Source organism: Stigmatopora nigra, chromosome 10 (genome assembly GCF_051989575.1).
Source record: "Stigmatopora nigra isolate UIUO_SnigA chromosome 10, RoL_Snig_1.1, whole genome shotgun sequence".
Lineage (NCBI taxonomy): Eukaryota > Metazoa > Chordata > Actinopteri > Syngnathiformes > Syngnathidae > Stigmatopora > Stigmatopora nigra.
The window spans coordinates 269071-284127 of NC_135517.1; the positions used below are offsets into that span (position 1 = coordinate 269071).

Sequence of the window (15057 nt, forward strand, 5' to 3'; positions counted from 1 at the left end):
TTGTTTCGAGTTGGGTGCTCGGCTGCGGGCCCAGCGCCGCTCGTATCTCGATGCGAGTGGGGGAGGTGGCAGGGGGCGGGTGGGCGTGCGTGCGTCTTTGTGGAATGGGGCAATTCCGCTGCCGCAGCGGTCCGGTGGCTCGCTCTGCGTCCTCAAAGGTCGGAGGCGGGAGTTGGCTTGGCCGACCCCTGCGGACCGGACCAGACCGGACCGTGTCCTCTTCCTCCATCTCCTCCTCCTCCTTCTCCTCCTCCTGATGATCACCATGCCGGCGTGGCCGAGGAACCTGAGCTTCTTCTGCCTGCAGCGGCTGCGCCAGGACGGTAAGAACACCAACAAGCCCGCGTGTGGCTCGGTTTTGCCCGAATGGCCGTCACGTCACGTTACATCACGCATGCGCGCCCAAAGTCGATGCGGTCCCACGCACAGGTGTTTGTCCATTCGTTAAATCTGACTCACCCACTGATTGCCAGGTCAAAAAAGGTTGGAGAGTGAATGGCTTTCATTCATTGGTGGCCATCACCTCTGATCAATGGATGATGGATGTCAATCATCTATTGTGTTTTGATAAGGTGTAAGGCATCCATTCTGTCCACAAATCCATGAAAAGTTTCCTAAAGAGCAACACCAATGGAAATAACGGAATCATTCCATCCAAACAGAAATGACTCCATTAATGGATAGAAATCCACGGAAGAGGACAGATATTTGAGGTCAGTGGCATGGACAGCAATGGACGGCCAATCCGTTGTCACAGATCGCCACTGGATTCTATTTGCAACCCTAACCCTAAAGTCAACTTTTTCTCAAGCCAAACAAGTTAACCATTTAAAAAAAACATGACAAATTTGCAATCCAGCAACCAATAAGTAACCCTACCCTCGTTAGTCATAGTGAGTATTCCTTTATTCATTCAACTTGTTAACTGCTAGCTCTTTAGCCTCTGCACGAAAATCCACAAATATAAAAACAGCGATAACATCCACGCTACATGGCACATATTAAATGCAGTCATGGAGTGCCATTGACGGCGATGGAGATCCAATCGGTTGGGATGGAAGCGTCGGACGAGCTAGTATAAATAGATTGGAAAAGTGTGTGTATGTTTAGTGTGTGTGTGTGTTGCGTGTGCAGCATGCGTGAAGATAGCCACTGCAGCCGCAACATTCCTAATTGCATGTGACCGCCAGTCATGCGCTGCAGACAACAAACTCCTCTTCCGTTACATTTCCTCTCATACACACACACACACACACACACACAAATAAATCACAGCTACAGCACTTGGATTAACGCACCCACTGCAGAAAGAGACCAGAAAATGGCAAAAAAAAAACCCTCCTGTAGACAGACACAACACAGCAGGAGTGTAAGAACCAATCTGGATGGACGGACACGTTGAATGATGTCCGTCAGCCCTCCCACTCCGAAAGGATGGGACGCCCATCGTTTGAGTGTAGAAGTGGTTTATGCTTTTATTATCATTATTTTTTTTCCTGCAGGAATGTGTGTGAAAAGCCAGATTAGGCCCAGCTCAGATTTACGAGCCAGCGGCTTGACTTTTGCTTTCGGAGTTTATTTGGTGGCGGAGCGGTGGATGGAGGAGTGGGCGGGGACGACGAAGGGAGGCCCCCTGGGGTAGATTGGACGTCTCGCACCGTCAATGCAAAGGTTGGATCTTTTCTGGCGGCTTGAGCCCAAGTTCTGCCGAAATTTATGTCATGGAGTTATGAAGGCCAAGCGGGCAAAAAAAAAGATGGCGACCAGTCGCTCCACGTTAGCATCTAAACTGGCTGCAGGCGCCCTTCGCCCACACAAGCCACCATTATTTATTGTCAAGGCCGGGCTGTCCAACACGAATACCTGCTTTCTCGTTCTTAATAAGATAGCCGTCCTTTACAGACAGTGTTTTGATGGCGTCTATTTCGTATGATATGGACTTTAAAAAATCTGCTCGACTCCTAAAGCCAAACACTGCCTACTAGCGGTCAGGGAATTAATCTCCATTTGCGACTTGGTTGCTTGATCAATTAGCCGATTTTCTGGCCTTAAAATGGTCTGACCATTTCTCCCGATAGACAATTTTCAACTCCATATTACTTTGAAGGGAAAATGTCAAAAAAATCATCGCACGTTGTACTTGTGAGATACTTTATGAATCGAAAGGAAATTTCCTGGATTGCACATTCCTGAAAAGTGTTGCCTGTCTGCCTGCCTGCACGTAGATAAGTTACAAAAGGAATTGTGAGCAGTCCAACCAGGAAGTGTGTCCGAGTCTACGGTCAAAAGTTAAGATGGCGGCGCCCGAGCGAACGACGGCAGGCACAGCTAAGTGAGTTTTTTTCACGTTTTATGCGATATATGTTGTTTTTTCTTCTTGAATTTCATTTATATATGTCGAATTACATTTTTTTTTTGTGTTTTATCGGACGATGATTGAAAGAAATGACTGTATCTGCACACTATTGAGCTCATTTATACCGAGTTAAGTGATGATTAGTTTGATACTTGCTTGATTGGCTGCTTCATAGACTCTCCGTCATTTGCTTGGTTGTTTGCTTCATTAGATAGTTGATTCATTAGTTGGAAAATCTGTTGTTTGTTTACTTAGTTCGTAGTCATTAAAACATTGGTTGTTGTTGGCTGCCGGCCGGTAATAGTTTTTTAATACGAGGGCACTCAAACCGCCACCAGCAGAGGGCGGTAGAACCCCGACGCGTTGACTTTCAGCGTAAAAAAAGAAAAGCTCCAGCTTTCAAAAGGGGGAAAGTTTACTGTCAAAAACGTTTGACGTGCGCCGCCGCCGACGCGTCGGGCCAATTTCTGTTCCCATGGCAACTCGTGCTTCAAACAGCCGTTTTGTGCGCGTGCGTGCTTCATTCACATTGGAACTCTTGTCAATTGTTCAGTGAATGTCAGTGGCGTTCATTTATTTCCTCACAGACGGACTTTTCCGTCTTTGTTGGTCATCCGAGCGGTTGACAATAAAGTGGGCGTGGTCCCCTCGCTACAACTTGCTGAATTTCACGTCGGACTTTCCAAAGTGGGCCGACGAGAAGAATCCCGGCATCCTTGATCTTTTTTTTGCCTCCGCCGTTGTCATGGCGACCTCGTCTCTCGGCGGGCCTTTGGCTGGACTCTGCTCCTCGGGGCCAAACGCCGCCAGCCTGAAACCAAGCGGCGCTGGCGGATTTATTGGGCGCCGCTTCCCACACGGGTGGGCGAGCGAGAAGAGAGAAAGAAAAAAAAGAGAGAGAGAGAGAGAGGGATGGAGAGGGACTGGTGGGAGAGAGGCTAGTTTGAGGGGAGGAAAATCGTAAGGAAGCAGAAGGATGCCGCCGTCTCGGGCTGACTCTTTGGGCCATGTCGCTCGCTGACAGAAGAAGAAGAGGGGATGTTCTCCGTGTCGCTCAAGTGCCGCCTGGGGGTCGTCCGGCGCCAAAGCAAGGGTAGCCAAAGTATCTTTTCGCCTTTCGCTTATCGTCTTTTGGTCTTTGACTTCGGTCTCGCCGGCCGGCCGGCCTGAAAACTTTGCGTGCCGGCTTCCCCGAAAAATGGCCTTGATGGCAAAAACGGATGCCGTCGTTGCTTGCCGTCGCTGGCCAAGGCGCGTCGTGCGTGGCGCTTCATTCGGCTGACTCGGGCGCGGGATCGATTGCGGTCGCCGCCCTCTTGGTCGTGCGCTCTTTGTCTCGCGGGACCCGAGCTCCGGGGCCGATTATAATCCAGAAAATACGCTCGTTTCAAGTGAATGATGACTTTTTGTGGGATTTGTCAGGGTGCTTTTCATTCCTATCCCCATTTTTAATAGTAAAGAGAAATGAAGCCCACAAAAAACAAATGATTTGGAATAAAAGCAGTGGATTTACTGAAAGATTCATTTTGGAAAAGAATATGTATCTTGTTGAAAAATAGATCCATAAAAAACAGATTTATATAGCTTATTTCATTGTTGACAATAATTGACCTGTTTTGAATTCAAGGATTGGACGCCGATTGGCGCCAACGACTGTTTTCAATCTCGCTTGAGCTCCTCTAACCAACTCTGTGATTGGCTGCTTTCCGCTCCGTTTTGGTCAAGCTAACGATTGGTCGCTGAAATCGGGAATTGGGGCCTTTTACATTTGTAATACGTACTGCATAGAGAATCCATCCAATTGGAAGCTTTCGTGGTTGAGTTTGATTTCTTGGGAGGAAGTCGTTTTTTTTTTTTTTTCCCCGTCAGCTGAGCGCCAGTGAGCCAGCCGACGTGTCTTTGATGAATGTTTTATCCCGTCGAAGCACATTTGTGACACATTGGGAGCAGCGACAAGCCGCCACGCTGGTGACGGGCGCAAGTCGCAAATGGCCACATTTTCATAATCAATGATGACAAAACAAATCGGCGCGTCAGGAAGGATGACAAAAGCGTGTGGTGGTGGATTCTGTCCGCCGTTGACGTCTATTGCCGTCGGACGCTTTCGGTTGTTGCCGGGCAAATTAGTGGTCACGTTTGAATTAGAAAAGTGGATTTTTGGGATCCGCCAAGTCATCTTGACATTCCCAACGTGGAAACGTCTTCTTTCTGGCACATTTTTTCTCGCTCGCTTCAGTTGTTTTTATTTTCACCTCTACATTGAAGACGAAGCAACGTACAGAACAAAGTCTGGTTTCTTTTTTAGTACTTTAAAAGTATCGCTGGCTGGCCTCTTTTGACAGCGCGGAGGAGGAGGAAGACGACGACTAGCGTTGTTTGACTGGCCTTCCCCTCGTCGCGCTCCGCCTAAAATTAAATCGTGTGAACCTGGCGAGGATCACAGCAGACCTATTCTCAAATACCACGGGGCAAAAAAAATAAGGCCAATAGCAATGCTAGTTTTACAATGTAAATACAGGGTGGTTGCTAACAGTAGATTTTAGCTAGCTTGGGCAAAAATGTACATGAGAAAGTTCAATCGTTTGCCTGTCGACATCCAATTTTGTCAACTGACAATGCCATTATGCAAACTATAATACACTGGTGTCAAAGTGGTGGCCCGGGGGCCCCAAATGTGGCCCGCCGCATCCTTTTGTGCGGCCCGGGAAAGTCAATCATGACTTTCTGTTTTTGGATCAAATTCAAATGAAGAGTATAGATGTATATCACATTTCCCGATTTTGCCCCTTTTAAATCAATCATTGTCATTTTTTAATCCATTATTTCTGTTTTTAGTTCAAAAATCATTTTTTTCAAATCTAAAAATATATTTAAAAAAGCTGAAATAAACATTGTTTTCGATCTGTCATTAGGCCGTCCGTCATTGGTCAGGTGAGCTCACCTGTCGAACGGCGCTTTGATCTTTTCACGCCACTTTGATCACCTGGCGTGCCGTGGGGTGCCGTGCCCCCCCCCCCCCCCACGCGGGGAATCTGGCGAATGGCGGAATGAAAAAGTGGGAAAAGTGGGGCATCCACAGTCCCCCAGGCTTAGAGCGGCAACTTTTTTTTGCGCATAATCACAAGATGGTGCAATGACAAAAAGAAAGTCGGCGAGCGCCGACCCCAATAATACATTTGACTGTCGTTAAAATAGTCATAAAAGGCAAGTTGATTACGTGGCGGGAGGGAGGTGTTTTAGGGGTGGTGAAGCGAGAGAGTGAGCGAGAGAGTGAGGGAGGGAGGGAGGGGTGCAAACCCAAGTTACGCTTCCCTCTTTTTCCCGTCTGCGAGCGAGGAGGTGGCGGCCATGCTTTTTCTTCAAGCCATATTGAAAAGACGACTTCTGCTGCACAAAGGTGAAACTCTTCACTTCACCCTCACCTCCAACTTTTAACCCAATGTATCCTTTGCTTCCGTTCATGGCCACATTCGCGTGTCTTTTTTCTCCAAAAACTTTGGAGCCATTGATTCCAATGGCCGTCTGGAATGACCAAAAACGTGTTCATTATTCATGTGTTTTGACTCGTGGATGTTCTTGTTAGGACATGGAAATGACTGTTTTGTACTCCTCGTGCATTTGTGATGACTGCTGGTGAAAAGGTGATGACCATAGGCGACCCATCCTATTGGACGGGAATCTTTGACATAGTCAACAAAGCTTTGAAATCATTTAGTGCCTCCAATAGATTGTGCTTATTACAAATGTCAGTCATCAGCATGGTGACAAACTCATTTGTGGCTTTTCATGGCCATAGATGTCCAAACCATTCGCATTGGATCGATGGAATTGTCAAGTAACTTATGGACGGTGATGGCAGTCCAAAGCATTTTGACCGGGAGGGCCGGCATCGATCACCAGACGGGTCGAAGAGAATAATGCATGTTTATTCCTTCACTGGCTCACGGATGTGTCCATAAATAGCCTCTCATGAGAGTAGTATTCGTTTTTATATCATCCCGGTTTGTCTATCGTGGTGAAAGGCGACTTTTTTGAAGGAAAAAAAAACTGTGATTTGTGAAGCCGTTGGTTCCCACGTTTGTCGGTTTGTCTGACGAGCGTCGTTCCCCTCTGATCATTTATTAATGAATTTGGGGATCTCCGCCTTTGAAGTGGAGCCCGGCCGGCCTCGTCCATGGCAGGAAAACGGGGACCAAAGCGTCCAAACGCCTTTTGGGCCCACATGGAGATTTTTGACGAGCTCGCCCCAAAAATCACGCAAAGGGAGATATTTGGGCTCCGGTGTCGGCCTGTCAAAAAAATGGCTTAGCGTGTCTCTTCCTGTTTTTGCTACTCTCTCTTTCTTGCCTGTCTACTTCAAATCTGATAACCGTCGGAAAAAGCCGAAAATACGACCCGGAAATATCGGCTTGGAACCAAAATGGCAGACGCGCGCAGTCTTTTCAGGTGTTCAGATTTTTGGGCGGCTCTACCTACGCTCCACGTGTCGACCCAATTTGGTGAAGCCAAGTATGACGATCTTCGGGGCTTGTGTTATTATTCATTTGTTCTTTTTACATTCAGTTCGTGTCTGCTACTACGAACCAAAATGGAAGACTTCCCGCGTTTTTTCGGGACTTTTTGGTGGCTCGATTCAGGATGGACAAAGCTAAGATTCCTGGCTAAAACGGCATTGAGAGGCTGAATTTACATGTATTTTTTGAATTTGTCCTTGGCTGCCCCTAGCGGTCAAAATGGATTGGACGTCTGTGGCTGTCAATGGCAGCGCGTGATTTCCCGTCTGACCTTTTGTTGTTTCCCCGTCAGCGTGGCCTCGCCCGCCGCCCTCTCTGAAATGCAGATGCACCGAGCGACCGCCTTTGATTGTGTCGCTGGAGATTAATTAGCGCCTCGACATGAGGCCGGCCTATTTATACCAGCGGCCGCGAGAGGGAGGGAAACAAGATGGAGGCCGAATTAAGACGCAAAGAAGGAAATAACAACTATTTTACATTCTCATTTGCTTTACTTTCAAATAGGTCGTTCACCAAAACATGTGTAGTAGGTATTTTTAGAAAAACTTTTTGTGGGGTTGATGTTTGCTAGCTTATGTCACATTCCATTTTTTTTTTAATACTATCAAGGCTAAAGTCAATTTTTTCACCATAGTTTTTCTAATTGCAAATGTTTTGTTGGCTAATCATGTCAGCTTTTTTATTTCTATATTATTTACATGTGCACACACAATTAACATTTTTTTTGCTTTTTTTCTCTTTGAATATTGGCTAGCTGATGCTACATTTACAAGGGAAGTTGTTTAGTGAATTGTCTCGTGCTAGTTTTGCAAGCCACATTTTTCCAGCCGTTTAAAGCCCATTTCCACAAAAGTTTTTATTCTTCTTATCGCAGTTGTGCCAACTCTCGAGTATTTTCTGGCTAATTTATCCCGGGCTCACCGAGTCCCCATTTCCAGCGTTTGCTAATATGCGGCAGACTTTTCCGGCTACTTTAGCTCATAATTGTGGCGCGCACGCGCTATCCATCCACTTTGTGACGTGCACGCACGCGCTGGCTGTCATTTGCCACTTCAAGAGTCTTAGCCGCCGTCATCCCAGAGCCTATTCATTTGCACTCCAATCCTTTAGAGGGAGGGAGTGCCAGATAAGACCGGCAGTCGGACCGCCACCGCTACGCCAGCGCCACGCCAGCGCTACGGCGTTATGAGTCACTCTCAAGTGTGCTTGATTTGCCGCCATCCTCCTTTGTGCTTTAATGCTAGCTCGGGCATCGGCACGGGCGTACGATATGCGGCACAAGTGACATAATTGGGCGAAATTCCATTTTGGGGCTATTTAGTTTTTGTCATCATCACGCCAGGGGTTGTTCTCTCGCCGGAAAATTGTCGTGTTTGTCATCTCATTGCATGCTTTTGGGTTCGTGGCAAATACTAGCTGGATAATTACACATTTTTTACGATGGAACTTTTCAAGTTTGAGGGCTAATGTCACATTTGTAAGCTCATTAATTCTGTTCTGTAGCTCATTTCACTTTTTGTGGACTCATTTATGAAGATTTAAAGGCTCATTGTCATCTGTCCTCTGGCTTACTTTACATATTTACTGGGTCGTAGGGCATTCTAAGGCTAATTTTATCTGTTTGGAGGGGAATGCGCCATGTTCATCGGCTAGTTTTGTTAATAACATGAGTGCCTTTTCTGTCTAATTTACTGTCTCATGTTTTCCAGTTAATTTCATTTTTAAATCAAATGTTTGAATTGATTTGTTTGGCTAATTTCCCCAGTTTGTTGGCTCATTTATCGTTTACACATGACTTCGGCCTAAAGTAGGCCGATGACGTCACATGATTGCGACTGTCCACTTTTGGTCATTGTTTATGTGTCCCCGGTTATAAGCACCGCCCCCGCCTGTAAATTTGGTTCTTAATTTTCCCCGAGTTTTGCTTTAAGGTTTCTTTTTAGTGAACAGGTTTGTGTAATAAGGACTGTTTAGTGTACCCTATTCCCACTTGTCTGCCTGCCTATTTCAATTTGCTCCATTAGCGCTTTTCCCCATACGTAGTTTGCTAGTTAATTTCACACTTAGTGTTTAGGCTAACTTGCTGGGTCCTGTGGTGAAGGCCCGCTACCTGGTAAGTATCATTTTATAAACGCTAATTACACTTTTTCTATGCGTAAGGTGAGATGTTTGCTAGCTTGAATGAACATTTCTGAAGTATTTTCTCGTGTTTTGTGGTGAATATCACGTGTTTTCAGTCTTATTTTGTAAACTTTATTCTCGTGGTTGCTTTGCTATCTAAATTAACACTATAAGATAACTGTGGCGAAGGCACGATACATGTTGAATATAATTTTGTAGGCTAATTTCCCTTTTTTGAGAAAAATGATGTTTGGTAGCTTTATTTAAGATTTATAGGCTTATATCTCGTGTTCTGCGGTGAACGTCGTGTGTTTGCTGTAATTTTGTTGAATGTATTCGTTATTTTCGTCAAAATGTGTGCTAGCTAATTTAACATTTATAGGCTAAATTGGCTACCTGCTAAATATCATTTTTTTTGGCTAATTTCCCCCGGTCTGTGGATAAAGTGACGCATTTGCTATCTATATACATCTATATGCTATCTATAACATTTATTTGCTATGTTCTCGTCTTTTGCAGTGAACGTCATGTGTTTCTATTATTTTGTCAAATGTATTCTAGTCTTCTGTGGTGCGTTTACTAGCTAATTTAACATTAGCGGCTAACTTGTTCGATTCTGTGGTGAAGGTCACGTTTTTAGGCTATTTCCTTCTGTTCTGTGGTTAAGGTCGCCTGTTTTTGTGGCTAATTTACCAATTTTAGGATAACTTGTCCTCTCTTGTGGCGAATTTTGCCACCTCGTTGGCTATTGGAACGCAACACAAGCGAAGGAAGGAAGGAAGGAAGCGGCAAAAGCAGCTGCGGGCGCGTTTGTGTGAGTCAGACGGGATGCCAAGTGATGCTGATGCAAAGATGCAGAATGAACTTTTTATTATTTTTTTTAGGGAACCAAAAGTAGGTCAGGCAGAGGCGGGCTCCAAAAACAACTGACCAAAAAGCTCACGCTGCGAGACGGAGCGTAAATAAGCCTTATGACTGGCAACGTGCACGCCGTGTGTTTGTAAATGCTTTCAAATATGTCAATGTGCGTGTGCGCGGGGGTGCAAGGGCACACTGCTATATGCACATGGTCACCTTGTCTGGATTATTATGTCATTGTTTCCACAAGTGGTTTCGTAACTTGGAAAGTAGAGACCTATGAGGATAGATGTAATTTATTCCAATAGTGTATTTTGTGTAGCCCCTCTCATCCTCTCACCCTTGTTATAATTTTTTTTCATCAGATGTATACATCCATCGTGGCGCTCCTTCATCTTGACATCTTCTCATCGTCTCTTGCTTCTGTTGTTACGTCGTGAAGTCGATGGAATCCAATCCATACGTCTTCAACACTCCTTGCACCTTAAGCACTTTTTCTAGCTGACTTTCTGTGGTGGTCCCATTCTCCCCAAGTCACGCTGACATCCGTATTTAGTGCACAGCGCCCATTTTGCAGCGGCACGCGCTATTATCCTGACATTCTTTTGTAATCTGGCATCCCGCCTCCCCCTCTGGAATCCATACACCTTCAATTACATCCTCACTTGCTGGCATGCTAACATGTTGTCTGTCCAGCTCACTGTCTCTCTCTCTGTCTCATCCCAAGTAATCTTCACATCCATACTTACTGTCTGCAGACTCTCTCACAGCCTTTTATAACCCCAAGCATCCTTTTCTTTCTTTTTCTCTCCTACTGAAATTTTTGCATCTGCGAACTTTCCTCTCTGGCATCTTCACACAGACATTTCCCCTTGTATGTCGGTGGCCCCCGGGATCCCGACGTCCTTAATTCTGTACACCTTTATCTCCTTGCATTCCAACTTGATCTCCTCAGCCTGACTTTCTTTCCTCTTGGTGTCTCTCAGCATACCTTAAGTAAATGCTGGCGTCCACGCTGACTGCAGACTCCACCCCCTCCACCCTGGCAATCCACGCATTGTCACTTTCTCTCCTTGTGACATCTTTACATGTCTTTATCTTTACACCCCCCCTCCCATCCCCCCCCATCCTTACATCCTCACATCCTCACATCCTCACCTCCTTCCCTCCTGACATCTTTACCTCTCTCCCTCTCTGTTTTCTCTCTCTCTCGGGGGTTTGGAGCGGTAGTAACGTAAGCGCCAGTCATCTTTGATCATCGCAGTCGACTCCCCGAGCGCTCGACGGTCCGCATCTCTCTCTCTCTCTCTTTCCCTCTCTCTCTCTCTCTCTCTCTCTATCTCCCGTTTCCCATTTCCCGACGCTTTAGCGCTCTCTCCTTTCTCTCCCGTTAGCGCGCCAGCGTTCCCGCGTGAGGCGGCCGATCTCGTCCATGTCGGCGGTCATGTTTTGCGGTTTGCGGAGGGACGTCGGGGCCGGCGGTGGCGGTGAGTGGCAGGAGGACCCATCGGGGGTGTCTGTCGTGGCATGGAGTGGGGTGCAGGGGGCGCCGTGTAGTCCGGGAAGGACGTTACTTGGAGAAATATTCTTTCGGGACCACAAACTTGGTTTCTCGGTCCTCGGCTGCCGTTGACGGCGCTCGACATATCGTTTATTTCGACTGGCAGGCTCCAGTGAACATTCCTTTTAATTTTGACCGGGCTGGAGGGACTCCGAGCCTGTAGGGGCATCGTACGGGAATGATGGCGGGGAAGTTGTGAGATCAGCGGAGGGTGTCGTTTAGCATGTTTAGCTTTGACGGCGCTAGACGCTAGCCCTGCATTTTTCCCATTGCTGGCAAGGTTTCATTTGCAAATTAGTATTCGTCTTTAATGACAAATTTGTGGCTAAATTCAGGGAGATCGTTTATTGCATATCTTATGTTTGTTTTACAGAATTTTTACAAAAAAGTTTGCTAGCTAACTTTGTGCCGTCCCCTAAAAGTTCAGTTTGAGTGTGTTAGCTAAAAGAAGATTTTTTTGCTTTTTTTATGTTTGCTGGTCACATTTTCTCTGTGTTTGCTGGCTAATATACATCTTTACTGTAATGGGTGTGTCTGCTCATTTGTGTCTGGCTAATTGATGTGGCTTTCCCATTTCATGTTTTCAGGTGAAGGCCAAACATTTGCCGGCTAACGTTCCCACGTTTGTCGGCTATTTTTTCTCTGCCCGAGGCCAACGTCAGCTTTACTGCCGCCGAATGTCACTTTTGCAGACATCTGCCACTTTGCTAGCTTTATTTCTGATGTTGTGATGAGCTAAATTAGGCAATTGCGCCATGTATTTTTCAGCTCCATTGACTGGCGCCCACCATCAGCAAATGCAGCACTTTGTGCAAGTGATGCCAAACCAGCGGTCCAGTTTGCCACACGTGCCATTTGCGGCGCAAATGTTGTTTCCGCGTGGGTCGATGGTGGGGCGGCAGATGCCCGCGGGGACGCCGGCGAGCAGATGTTTGCTGTGGCTTGTGTTGCGTCAAACGTCAGATGAAGGTCCGTTAAATTTCAAGTGGGTGGACTTTTTGGGAGCCTACTCGTTCCACCCAATGTCTTCTGTGCTGACACGGCGCCCCATAACGCATTCGTCAAAGCAGCCTCATCCTATTTGGCGGGAGGGAGCCAACGCGTTCGGAGGCCCGACGGCTCGTTTTGCGGTACTCCGACGCCCGCCGGGCCTCGGGGGAAATCCCACGGATCGATCGCTAGCTAATGGGAGAGCGCTATTGCTTCCGACCGCGTGTCGTTATCATGCCGACGGTGGCTACGGGGGGGGGGTTTACATCCTCACCGTCGTCTCATCTTCCATCTGGGGAACGCGGTCGGTCACGCTAATTTCTGGTTTGACGGCACCGTGTCGTGAAAATAAAAGCTAAAAAGTGCCTGCCAGGCAGAAGGAGCAACAAAAAGGTTCTTTGACAAATCATGGCATCGTGTCTTGTGTGTCTTTGATGACGGTCTGGTCTTAACTCTCAAATGCTGGCTCTCCTTCCCTCATCTTTTTGCATTTCAAATTCCATCATATCTGTCACCATTGTTTTCAGATAGCTCGTGAGCAGTATAGAAGCCCCGCCCCCTGCCCCCCTCGCCATCCAAACTCCGAAGCCCCCCCCATTCTGACACATCGGGCCGCAATTAAGCGCAACACAAAAGCCATTACGCTTCTTAATTACTGCTTGTTCTTTCGACTGGCCCGCTTACGTGGGCGGCACGCGTCCCACGGGAGTGCGTGTGTGTGTGCGCGTGCGAAGGCGAGTTAACGACGGTGACTCTTTGTGATGTGGACGGCGGCTAATTACATGTGGCTTTGGCCAATTTCAGCATGCTAATGATGGCAATCAGGCGCCTCTGCAATCTCTTAGCCAGCGCCCGCTTGGCAGAGCGTGCCAGACTCGGGAAAAGTTTCTTGAACTACTTGGACAGGGGTCTCGAACCGGGATTCCGCGGGCTAATCCAGGGCCGCATTTTGCCGATTTACGTTCTTGTGGGATGCGAACATTGAGGCTTTCAAATGGTGTGTCCATACAAAAATGAGAAAGGAATGTTCCTTCATTTTCTTAAAGGAAGTTTGATGCTATGAGCAAACCAAAATCCGCTTTTTTTAGTCAACCCGTTTGTTGTGTTTGTGCGCAGATGACGGACCGTACGGGAAGAGCAAAGACGTCTCTGGACCGGAGCACAACGCCGCCTCCAGGAGACACAGCATACCAGGCACGTAGACGGACATTCATTACAATTACCCCCCCTTCATTGGATTTCAACCTTTGGTATAAGAGGACAGTTCATTTCGCCCAGTGAATGAGTTGAAATTGATTGGACGCCTATGGCGGTCGTCACTGGCGGCGAGTGACCTTATGAAAGACCAGATTGTAAATGAATGACACCCGGCAAATTGACTCCAGTTTCATGCAAATGTGATCCACCGTATGACTCATTAGTCAATCTCTGCAGATAAATGTGCGCCAATGTGTGTGTGTGTGTGTGCGCGCTAGTGTGTGTGAGTGTGTGTTTGGGGTGTGTGTGAAACACCTCAGTGAACCCAAGCGTCGCCTCGGGGATTGACTTAATCTCGCTAATCTATCACAGCGGCACTCTGTCTCACCTGTTTGTCGGGCTGTGCGCGCACACACGTGTGTGTGTGTGTGTGTCCACGTTTTAATGGCCATGCATTTGGCTATTTGTCTTTGCATTATTCTAAAATCAAATGAGCTACGTCACCATACCTTATTGTATTGTAACGTTATGCTGTGCTAAAATAAGTTACATTTCCATGCTATGTTATGTCATGCTAATGTAGTTTGTTGTTCTGCTATTATAATACGTTAAAGTACTTGTGCGCACTATTATGTGTGTCTATGTGGAGATATTTTTCCTGGGTATTGACGTTACTTGTGTTTTTCATGCGTGTTTGGGTGGGAGAGCAAATTATTATTGACTTTTATTATCGTTTATTCAATATTTATTTATTTTTTTCAACGATTCTACGCCCTTATTTCCTTTTCAGTATTGTCATGTTTGTTCATTTATCTTTGTGTGATGAGGCGTGCGTACGGGGGTGTCTAATACGCGCATTTCTTATCTTGTGTGTTTATCTTTCCATTTTTGTGTGTGTTTGTTTGCGTGGGCTTCCGTGTTTTGTGTGTGTGTGTGTGTTTTGCTCAGAAGCGCTGCGGGGCGTGACCATGGTGGAGCTGGTCAAGAAGGAAGGCAGCACGTTGGGCCTCACCATCTCCGGCGGAACCGACAAGGACGGCAAGCCGCGGGTCTCCAACCTGCGCCCCGGCGGACTGGCGGCTCGGTACGTCGGGCCGGAGAGAGCGGGCGGCGGCGGCGGCTAATAAAGCACGGCCTGACCCCGTTGCAGGAGCGACCAGTTGAACGTGGGCGACTACATCAAGTCGGTCAACGGCATCAACCTGACCAAACTGCGTCACGAGGAAATCATCAGCCTCCTCAAGAACGTCGGCGAACGGGTCCTGCTCGAAGTGGAGTACGAGCTGCCGCCCACAGGTATGCTATCAAATGCTAACCGCTAGCGTCCGTTTTCCCGCCCCGGGAATCCTTGTCGTGATTTCTTTCACGAGCAGAATTCCTGTTTGATCCTAAAACACAAAGTCGGCACTCATGATTTATTTTCTCGGGCCGCGCAAAATGATGCGGCGGGCCAGATTTGG

At 47.1% G+C, this 15057-nt stretch overlaps 1 protein-coding gene across 16 annotated transcripts in view; it reads left to right on the plus strand.

Annotated features, from left to right (window-relative positions):
• The window catches only part of grip2b (glutamate receptor interacting protein 2b), a 27223-nt gene continuing 12166 nt past the window's right edge, over window positions 1–15057 (plus strand). For 5 of the 16 annotated variants that reach the window (XM_077726075.1, XM_077726076.1, XM_077726077.1 and 2 more), the window contains exons 1-4: window positions 1–323; window positions 13517–13594; window positions 14546–14681; window positions 14748–14893. In XM_077726075.1, coding sequence (XP_077582201.1) covers window positions 257–323; window positions 13517–13594; window positions 14546–14681; window positions 14748–14893 — 427 coding nt within the window. In that variant the 5' untranslated portion in view covers window positions 1–256. The other 11 variants (XM_077726081.1, XM_077726079.1, XM_077726087.1 and 8 more) reach the window with 11 other exon arrangements.